Genomic DNA, 11210 nt, shown 5'->3' on the forward strand with positions numbered 1-11210 from the left:
GTGTACAGGAGTGCAGGTGCCTAGATTCCCATGGAGCTAAACTTACAGGTAGTTTTGAGCTGCTTGGGTGCTGAGAGGTCACTGAGTCTCCAGGAACTGGAGTTACAGATTGTTGTGAGTTGCCATGTGGGTATAGAGAACTGAATCTGAGTCTTCTAGCTGTGTGTGCTCTAAACTGCTGAACCATCTTTCAAGTCCCCCACATTCTCTGCTTGTCATTTAGTTAGGGTTTGCTTGTTGCTGAAGGGCCTGGGTCTTCTATGTAGTTCAGCCCAGGCTGGCCTTGAACACTTGATCTTCTTCCCTCAGATCTCCATCCACCACCCCTTTTTTGCTTTTTCCAAGACAGACTTTCTCTGGGTTGCATTGGCTGTCCTGGAACTTGCTCTAGACCAGCCTCCAGAGTGCTGGGATTAAAGGCTTGCGCCACCACCACCTTTTCCCCCCTCTACTTTTTTTTTTTCTTTTTTTCTGGATTTTTCAAGACAGGGTTTCTCTGTAGCTTTTTTTGGTTCCTGTCCTGGAACTAGCTCTTCCAGACTAGGCTGGCCTCGAACTCACAGAGATCCGCCCCTTTCCTTTTTTTTTTGGTTTTTTCGAGACAGGGTTTCTCTGTGGTTTTGGAGCCTGTCCTGGAGCTAGCTCTTGTAGACCAAGCTGGTCTCGAACTCACAGAGATCCGCCTGCCTCTGCCTCCCGAGTGCTGGGATTAAAGACGTGCGCCACCACCGCCCAGCCCTTTACTTTTTTTTAAGAGAATGATTTATTACGATAGTATTCTGCTGGTATGTATGCCTGCAGGCACCAGGTCTCATTACAGATTGTTGTGAGCCACCGTGTGGTTACTGGGAATTGAACTCAGCCAGTGCTCTTAACCTCTAAGCCATCTCTCCAGCCTGAGGTGTGCTTTTGTTTTACGTGTATGAATGTTTTGTATGCATGCCTGGTGCCCGCAGAATTCAGAAGAAGGTATCAGCTTTCCAACTGGAGTTAAGGATGGTTGTCAGCACTGGGGAGGCAGAGGCAAGCAGATCTCTGAGTTCAAGGCCAGCCTATTCTACAGAGTGAGTTCTAGGACAGCCAATGCTGTCTCAATAAATAAAATCTTCCCACCAGGCAGGGGTGGAAGAACACACTTTTAATCCCAGCACTCAGGAGTTAGAGGCAGCCAGGGCTACACAGAGAAAGCTTACTGTAAAAATAATAATCTGCCAGTCTCCTTCAGGGGAGATGCGCATGTGTGTTCCCTGACAATTTTCTTTTTCCTGTCTTGAAATAAGGTCTCATCTGTGTAGCCGAGGCTGGCCTTAAACTCAGATATGCTGAGATTACTTACAACTTTCTGAAGACCAACTAGCACATTTCCAGATAGAAAGTTTAAGAGTAATTTTGTCTGAAGTGATTGTTGTAGATACATATGCAAAATTGTTCATTCTGAGTACAACAAAGTTGGGGAGATGGCTCAGCAGTTAAGAGTGCTTGCTGTTCTTACAAAAGACTAGAATTTAGTTCCCATCACATAATACACACATAACCCCAGGGAATCACTGTCCTCTTCTGGTCTCCACAGGCAGCCCAATACGTGTGCACACACAGACACATACGTAAATGATAGATGGCTTCCATGAAATCTCACCATCGTGGACCTAGCACTTACTAATGTGACAGCAGGGGGTGTTTGCTTCGATTTGTTTTTGCAGTACGGGCAATTGAACTTAAGGCCTTGTGCATTCTAGCCAAGGGTTCTCCCGACTTCCCAATGAGCTCCACCGCCAGCCTTTTTTCTTTCTAGATGGGGTCTCACTAAGTCCTCCAGGTTAGCACTGAAGTCTCATCATGCCTTGGCCTGTCAGGTGCTGGGTTTACAAGTATGGACCCACATACCAGGCTATTATCAGTTTCTTGTGACCTATAACTGTCAAAGCCTGTTAGAATCTTGCTCTTCAAGGCAGTGTCTCTTGCTGAGCTTACTGATAGAGCTTTTCGAGGCAGCCACCTTTTCCCACTTGGCTTTTGTGGACTTTGGAGATCCAAAACCCAGCCTCAAGCCAGTGGGGTAAGTGCTTTCTCAACTGAGCCATCTCTGCAGCCTTGAAATCTTTCTGCCACTGCCTCCCAACTACTCAGATTGTAGAGGCACATAGTTTTTGCATTGAAAAATCTATTTTAGCATCTGATTTTAATTAAAAAAAAATTTATTTTCTCTGCATATATGCCTTTATGCCAGAAGAGGGCATCAGACCCCCACTATGGATGGTTGTGAGCCACCCTGTGATTACTGAGAATTGAACACTGAACCTCTAGAAGAGCAATCAGTGCTGTTAACTGATGAGCCATCTCCCCACCTTTCCCCATTTTTTAAGACAGGAGAGTTTACTAGGTAGCAGAAAATGTCCTTGAACTCCTGATCCTCCTTTCTCCACCTCCCAAGTACTGGGTTTACAGGCCTTATATCAACAGTTTTTTCATGGGATGTTAAGGCATCAATCAGGTCCTCCTGCTTGTGGGGCAAGCACTTTTTTACTAAAAGGTGTTTCCCCAATCCCTTGATTTATGTATTGGGGGAGGGCATACATTTACCATGATGTTATGTGGAGGTTAAAGCCTTTGTTGTTTTGAGGTGGGGTTTTATATAGTAGGGGATGATGACCCACTAATCTTCCTGCCATCCCTCAAGTACTGGGACTAGAGGACTGCCTCATACCTGGTTCATGCAGTGCTGGGATGAAAGAAAGCCTGGGCTCATGTCAGACTCCATCAAATGAGCTCCAGCTTCCTCTGCTCATTTTGATGTTAACCTTTGACAATCTGGTGTTTGCCTGTGTGCCTAGCACATCTTAATAGTCCCCTGTGACACTGAATCTGCACTCTAAAATAGCATTCACGAAGAAACAGAAAGGAAATTGCTGCTACAAAATAATTTGCAGAATTCTGAGATACACTCCCTGTATGTGTGCCCTAGAACTCAACAATTCTGCCTCTGCTTCTTCCCAAGTGCTAGGATTATTAGTGTCACTGCATCCAGCTTTCCTCCAAAATTGAAATACAAGCCAATCAAGATACTTTGTAAGAAACGTACTAAGTGATTTCAGTTACATGAGCACACTGAATATTACTCAGACCAATGGTTCTTTCCTAATGCTGCAATCCTTTCAGTTCCTCATGTTGTGGTGACCCCCAACCATAAATTTATTTCCAGTGCTACTTCATAACTGATTTTGCTACCGTTATGAATCATAATGTAAATATCTATGTTTTCCAATGGGCTTAGGCAACCCCTGTTAAAGGGTCATCGAACAAATCCAAAAGGTTCGCCAGCTAGATATTGAGAGCCACTTAGCCCAAGCCCTATGATACACAGCCTAGTAGACACCTAGGCTGTACATTGTTTACAGCTCATCATCCACAAATGCAGTCGTTATGTGGAACATGGCTACAGATAACCACTCAGGCTAGCATTCTGCAACAACTCTCAAGTAGAATCATTCTAGCGTTCTGGTGTTGGACTTAGTAAATCTGAAGGAGCTTAAGAAGCCAAGCTGTCCACTATACCACCAGAATGATCCTCAAGCTACCACCTCCTTACCAGCTGATTTAAAGTTCACTTACTAAGTCGTGGCCCTGTCAATTTCCTGCTAATGATGGAACAAGGTGGAATGAAACCTTCCTGCTGAGATGAAAAGCACAGCTGGCGTCTCTCCACCCTCAAGGCCCGTTTGCTTTGTTAGGCAGAAAAGCAAGGCCAAAACATTAACTTCAGACTATGTGTTGGTGCTTTTTTCCTTGTGTTTTCAATACTTGGAATCAAGCTCAGGGCCTTAGGTGTGCTAGCTAAGTACTCTGCCAGCGAGCTACGCTACCCCAGCCCTGTGGGTTTTGTTTGTATTAAAAAGCCTGGGTTTGCACGTGTTTTGTTGTATGGTAGTTTATAATGGCACCAAAGCCACTGCTTCCCAAATCATTTGTTTTGAGACAGAGTTTATGTAGTAGATCAGGCTGGACTCAGCTCACAGAGATCCTCCTGTCTCTGAGTGCTGAAATCAAACATAGCCACTACCATGCCCAGCAGGTTGTTTTAAGATTTTTTTTTTAATTTTATACGCACTGATGTTTGCCTGCATGAATGTGAGGGTGTCAGCTCTTGGAGTTATGGCAGTTGTGAATTGTCATGTGGGTGTTGGGAATTGAACCTGGGTACTCTGGAAGAGCAGTCAGTGCTCTTAACCGCTGAGCCATCTCTCCAGCCCCACCTCCCCCAGATGGATTTTTAAACTGTATTTTTACTTTAACCAAGTTTGCCATGTATTTTTGCTTGCATAGTCTACGGTCAAGCTGGCTAACTTTGAGGCCTGGCACTGGCACAATAGTCCACTGTTCCAATTACTAATTACTACTTCAGCCCATATCTGAGGATTGGAAGAGGTGGCCAGTGGTTTCAAACTCATTCAAACAAAAGGTAGAGACTGTGTGGGGGCTAGGAATGTGGCTTGCCTAGTATGTACAAAGCCCTAGGTTTGATCCTAAGCACTACTTAAACCAGGTCAAGAGACAGGAGGATCAGAAGTTCCTTGGCTATCTACAAAGTTTGAGGCTAGCCTAGGCTACATGAAAAAGTCTTGGAGTGGGGGTGTGTGTAAAGAAATGGATTAACAGTTATAGAAGACCCAATTCAATTTCTAGCACCTAATGCCTTAAATGCCTATGATTCCAGGGCATCTGACCCCACCTCTTCTGCCTTCCACGGGCACCTGCACCACATACAATATACACATTATAGGATAAATATAATTTTATTATTTTTAAGGCCAAGCACAGTGGTACACACCTTTCTTAATCCCAATACTCAGGAGACAGGCATCCAGAGTTCAAGGCCATCCTGGTCCACACATGAGTTCCAAGTCAGCCAGAACTACATATATAGTAAGGCCATGTCTCGAAAAACAAATTTAACAAAAATACTTTTTTAGCAAGCTCTCTGGTTTTTCAAGACAGGGTTTCTCTGTAGCTTTAGAGCCTGTCCTGGAACTCACTCTGTAGACCAGGCTGGCCTCAAACTCAAGACATATGCCTGTCTCTGCTCCTGAGTGCTGGAGTTAAAGGTGAGAGTTACCCCTGCCCAGCACTATGCTTTTTTTTTTAACCTGTGCAACAGACAGAACCCTTCAAAAGCAGCCCTAGAAAGACCAGGGCTAGACTGCACTCCACTCACACAGACCCAAGGGGCCCTATAAACATTTATGTGCAGCTAACTACAGGTTTCAAAACCAGAGGCCAAGTCCTGACATGTGAAGAAGGCAAAGGATTGAAGGTGCTGGTTCCGCATCAAACACTGATAAAATGACAAATCAGTTTGTGGGCACTCCTTACTTAACAACATGGATCGACGACAGGAAAAGCAGATTTAACCACTGCTGATACTAGGGTGTAAGAATTTTCCTACAGAATTTCCATACCTGGTTAGGAGTGGTAATACATACCTGAAATCCTAGCGCTTGGGAGACTAAGGCAGGAGGAATGCCATGGTTGGAGGCCAATCTGGGAAAAACCTGTGAATGGTTAAGAACTCTTGCTGTTAGCTGAGTTAATCCCAGCACTCAGGAGGTAGAGGCAGGTGGGTTTCTGAGTTCCAAGACAGCAGAGGTTACAGAGAAACCATCTTAAAAAAAAAAAAAAAAAAAAAAGTGGTCGTGGCTCGTGCCTTCATCTCAGCACGGGGGAGGGCAGAGGCAGGCAAGATTGCTGTGAGTTCGAGGCCAGCCTGGTCTACAGAGCTACAGAGAAACCCTGTCTCGAAAACCTCAAAAAAGAAAAAAAAAAAAAAAAGCACTTGCTGATCTTGATAGGATCTGGGTGCCAGGCACACGTGGTACACAGACATACATGCAGACAAGACATCCATACAACATAAAAAATTTAAAATGTTAAATGTTTCTGTGCCAAGCTGGAAAGTGGGTTCCAGAGAGCCAGCCCCCAAACTATGGGGATCCTAACTATACAACCCAGGCTGGTCTCAAACTTGCAACCCTTAGTACCTTGAGTGCTGGGATTATAGGTACATAGCCATTGCGCACAGTGGCTAGCTAGTTTCTTTTCAGATACTGAAATAGCCTCTGCTTCGCTGGTGAGACCCATACTGAGCAGTCTGATACAATGGGTCAGCCAGTCTCTTTCTCTCAAGAGTAAGACATGGAAAAATCTTTTGCATTTAGTTTAGGGACTGCTGAACCAAGACAAAGCAAGTTTTCCCCATACCCACCGAAGATCCCACTGCAGGGGTGGGCTGGTCAAAACTAAGGCCTAGCCGGTAGGTGGTGGCGCACACCTTTTAATGCTAGCACTAGGGAGGCAGAGGCAGGTGGATCTCTGTGAGTTTGAGGCCAGCCTGGTCTACAAGAGCTAGTTCCAGGACAGGCTCCAAAGCTACAGATGAAACCTTGTCTCGAAAAAAAAAAAAAACAAAAAAAAAAACAAAACTAAGGCCTGATCTGTCTGCTGCCACTTTTCCCTACTGTCTTAGGGTAATGGGTTGATAAGAGCAGCCTTTTTTGGGGGGGGAGGGGGGGAGTTGTTTCCAAGACAGGGTTTCTCTGTGTAGCCCTGGCTGTCTCAAATTCAAGAGATTCACCTGCCTCTGCCTCCTGAGTACCGGGATTACAGGTGTGTGCTATACCACCACCCAACTAATTTCTTAAATTTTCAAGTTGTACCTCTCTAGCAGGTAAAACTACTAGAGAAATTAACAGCTCTATCTTAGCTCTTCAAGGAATGGAAAGTCAAAAAAAGAAATATACAGACTCCTTCCTCTGAGAAGGCTCAACTGATAAACCAAGAAGAGGTCCACCTGCACGGGAGTTCAATGCAATGTTCTTTTGTCTTTTAAGTTTCTCTCGGGTCCACCTCCACCCACCTCTCCATGGGAACTCTACTTTAAACACACAATGGCCAATCTTCCCCCACAGGGCCCATTTCCTGGACTCTCATTTGAATTCAAAAGGGGAGGGGAAGAGAAAAACTGAACCATCCATTTTATTTGATTTTATTTTGTCATGTGCTCACAGCATTTCTCTTTCTCTCCTCTCCCTGGCAGGTCACAGAGATAAATTAAAAATAAAATCTACAAGGAAAATAATTTATAAAAAGCACACCCAGGCTCACACTTTCTATCTCTAGTCTCGGTTAGGAAAGCCCTCCTTTGCACAGGAGGAGAATCAGTGCTTCCCCGACTCACCCCTGCTAGTTAGGGGGCAGACAGTACTCCAGAGCTGACCAGGATAGGGGGTAGGGGCTCGGCAGTGGCAAAGTTACCAAAAAGAAAAAAGAAAAAAAAAAAAAAGACACTGGTCCTGGAACCATCTGGCTACCGTGGTGCTGCCCTTCACTCTCCCTCCCAGGGCTGTCCTTCAGGAGCCCAGGCTAAACAGGCTGTAACGCAGCTTCCTGAAGCTGAAAGCCTAGGAGAGAAAAATCTCCAGCTCCTTTCATGCACTTCTCATTTTCCTAGAAAGAAACCCAAAAAAAGAAAAGACCTCGGGACAGAGGAGAAAAATCCCAAGTGTTACACAGTTACACGGAGTCTTTATGGCAAAGAGAACATTTAGCAGCTTTGAATATTGGGGCATCTCCTTTTTACTCAACACAAGCATCCTAGGCCCTATAAGTGAAACAGGGCACACGCCCTAAAAAAAAATCAAAGCGCAAGAGATTCTAAGAGGACTAGGTTTTGTTGCTGGGGTTTATAGGTTTTGTTTCCCCCAGTGACAAGCCCAGGTGTCGTAGGCAGAGGGCCCTGAGGGAAGAACCCATTCCCAATGTTGTGCTGAACAGGGCCTGGAGGTCAGAGCTGGCTTCCCCCTCCATAACGTCACCTTGCTTCTGTTTAGCCCCTGCAGAGGAAGCTGTAGGCCAAGTTCCGGGTACTGCCAGATAGCACCCCACTCCAGAGAGCTATAGGCAGCTAGTGAGGGTGGGTACTACAAAAGGAGGAGAGTGGGAGGGGTACAGCATTTCCATGCAGGCTCTCGCGCGAGGACAGCGGGAGCCTCAGCTCTGGGGTGGCTAGAGAGGGAGGTGGCTGTGGCGGCAGTGAGTGACATGCTTGATGTTGGGGCTGCTGCAACACAGGCCTCACTATCACTTTTCTATACCCTCTGCCCCCCTCTGGCCTGAAAACAAGTCAGTGTTGGGTCCCCTACAGCTTCCTGTTTCAGTAACTAAAACATTACAGGTGCCATCCAAGAGTTTCTTCCTCTTCAGGGATGACAGAGTTCAAGAAACAGTTAAAAGGCCCTTCCATGGCCCCACCACATCTGTTTCCATACCAGTGACTTTACTTAGGCCCACTGGAGTCACTAACACTCACTGCCTAGAATGCCGGCCAAGGCCCCTACCGGTCCCTCTGATTTTTCTGACTGCTCTGATTTTAGGGAATTTCCTCCTTTTTTCCTTCCAGGAATGAGACGTTCCACTACTTTCTCTGTTCTCCCAAATCCTCCTTTCCCCTCTTGTCAGCCTTCACACAGCCTCCTCTACCTTCAGCATGCCAACATCACCCTTCCCTCAGGAGAAAGAAGGGAGGTAGGCTGGGGACCCCAATCACTCAAACAGTCTGGTCATTTCCACCCACACCCAGTGGGGAAGCTAAGCCAGACAGCGCCTGCGCCCGCCTCTTCTGTGCACTGACCCGCAGTCATCCCATCTGAGAAGATATATTGGATAAGAAGGCATTTAAGTCCCCAATGTTAGGTCCAGGCCCAGCCCTTCTCCAGTTTCGGTCTTAGTGAGCGTCCACCCCCTGCCTCCCCAGGCTCACTTCCTCCGGTCCTTTGGCTTTCTCTCCTGTCGCCGGGCCTGCTGGTCAGCCATCGTGCGACGGATGAGGAGGACACTGCCGTCCCCAGCATACTGAAGCGCATACTGGCTGGGCGAGTAGGGCCTCCCATTCTCATCCCGCAGCCGCCCAAATACTTCTTGGTATAAGCTCTGGACCTTCTGTTTCATCTGTCGCAGTGACCGCAGGAACTCTACCTTTTCGCGGAGCAATCGGGCCTTGTCTCGCTGCAAGTCCTCCACATCACGTTCTAGGTTCAAGATGGTGTCCAGCTTGCGCTTGCGGCAGTTCTGTGCGGCCATCTTGTTCTTGCCCCGGCGCCGGATGTCCCGGATGAGGCTCAGCTGAGCCTCGCTCAGCTGGTATTTGGACAGCAGCTCATTGAATTCCTCTACAGGCAGGTTAATGATCTTGTCGTTAGTGAACGGGATCTTCATGGCTCGGGCTCTGTGCTCATCTCGGCTCATCTGCTTGTCCAGGAAGTCAGCCTGCTTTTCCTTGCTACCTTTCTTGAGGGTGCTGGGTGGTGGTAGATCAGCAGAGTCAAGGGCACTGGGTGCCATATTGTACGTGTGATTGTGGCCCACATGCTCTAAGTAGGGAAGGCAAGAGAGCTGAGAAGGATCCTGGTAGCTCATGCGGCAGAACTTGGAGTATTCTGGCTGGTAGCCCACTGCACCCTCGGCCTCTTCTAGATCTAGGGTCTCAGAATCAGAGCTGTAACCAACAGCACCTTCCTCAGAAAAGGAAGAAGAGGCAGAGGAGGAAGCAGAAGAGGAGGAGGAAGAGGAAGAAGAGCTGCCTTCTGAGCTGCTGAGGGAGGAAGGGCTATGGCTGGAGTCCAAGGAGAGGCCTGAGTCAGAGTCAAACTCCTCCTCAAGCTGGGAGGCCTGCACCGGGTTGAAGCCCTCCTCAATGGCCAGGTCCATCAGGCTGATCTCATCCAGCATAGCCTCATCTAACAGGCCCCCCAGGGGGTCAGGCAGCTCAGGGCCTGATGTATCATTGGCTGTGCCATTGAGCTGGGATGGAAAGAAAAGCCCTGCTAGGTTGGTAGAGCCAAAGGTGGAGTTGAGGCTGGTAGAGTTGCTTGGGACAAGTGGAAGCAGTGTGGAGCTGCTGGCCACAGGTAGGTTCTCCACCTCGGGGCTGAAGAGGGAGAAGTCCTGGCTGCAGCCCCCCAGGGATGCCTGATGCAGGCTGACATTCTGATTGATAGGAGTGTTGGGCGCAAGGCTGTAGTTGGTGCTAAGAGGGTCTCCAGGAGGGGCATTGTACAGAATTTCACTTGCCGATGTATTCACTTCCATAGCCTAGAAGGGAAGGAGAATTGTACCAGCATTCAAAAGGAGCAGACTCACACCCTGCAGGCTCCTGACTGAAGCACAGCTCCTTGGGCAAAAGAGCAAGAGACTGGACCGCAAAACCCCTAGATTAAACCAGTAAGCTTGGCACAGGGGATTCCTAACTATGGGCTCACCTAATACAGGACTGACCAGCTCCTGCTCATGTGTGGCTAGAGTGACTCCCTACCTTGGAGTGAAACGGCATATACAATGAACATAGCCAAGTACAGGTAAGAAAACGTGCCGCAAAGCTTGCTGCGACCACAAGCGGATCAGCTGCCAGACATTTCTGACCTTCCACTGCCTACAGTTAACAACAGAGGGCTAAAGAGAGCTCAGTGGAGGAGCATGTGCCTAGCAGGGACCCTGGTCTCCACCCCCAGCACTGCAAACAAGACAACAAAGGGCTAAGCAGATGGCCGGCAGGCCAAAGCGAGACTCCAGTGGTTATACAGCACTATGTGAGATGCCACATAGTGGCACAGACACAGACACAAGAGAAGGCACAGCTCCAAGACAGCCCATGCTTTGGAAGGCTCCATACTGAGTTATAACTCAATCCCACCCAGCCTCAAGGGACACCTGGAGTCATCCCTTAAGTGTCCCTACTTTCCTAATGACTAGCCAGAGAAAAATGTTAGCCGCCGGGGGACATGTGACTGCACGCTGGGAGACCCTACACAGAAGCCTGCGGGCTGTGCTTTTCTGACAGTCCTACCTGCATTTCCATGATGGACATGAGATCTTGCCACTGCTGTTCCAAATCAAATGGTGACTCTGTCCCCGTCAGAAGAGGAGATAGAAGGCTGTTCTGAAGGGCAGGAGACTCACTCTCACTAGGCACTGCTTCTGTGATGCTGGAAACGTCTGGAGGGAACTAAGGCAGAGCACAGACTTAAATGTGGGTGTCCACCTCTTGCTTTCTCACTAGTAACTACCATGCGGCTCCCTATCTCTTCCTCTGAATTCATCCCCAGCAGTCAGGCTAAGGCCAGAATCAAGAGCTGACCCTGCAGCTAAGGGGGGGGGGGGGGGGG

The 11210-nt window shown here is 47.8% G+C and overlaps 1 protein-coding gene across 4 annotated transcripts in view; it reads right to left on the reverse strand.

The window, feature by feature from the left end:
- Window positions 1-7020: 7020 nt before the first annotated feature.
- The window catches only part of Nfe2l1 (NFE2 like bZIP transcription factor 1), a 12518-nt gene continuing 8328 nt past the window's right edge, over window positions 7021-11210 (reverse strand). For all 4 annotated transcript variants that reach the window (XM_050156599.1, XM_050156600.1, XM_050156601.1 and 1 more), the window contains 2 exons: window positions 10892-11050; window positions 7021-10140 (listed from right to left, as the gene is read on the reverse strand). In XM_050156599.1, the coding sequence (XP_050012556.1) occupies window positions 8806-10140; window positions 10892-11050 (1494 nt within the window). In that variant the 3' untranslated portion in view covers window positions 7021-8805. The remainder of the gene's footprint in view (window positions 10141-10891; window positions 11051-11210) is intronic.

The sequence above is a fragment of the Alexandromys fortis genome, unplaced genomic scaffold (genome assembly GCF_014885135.2).
Source record: "Alexandromys fortis isolate MF-2015 unplaced genomic scaffold, M_Fortis_MF-2015_v1.1 scaffold_31, whole genome shotgun sequence".
Lineage (NCBI taxonomy): Eukaryota > Metazoa > Chordata > Mammalia > Rodentia > Cricetidae > Alexandromys > Alexandromys fortis.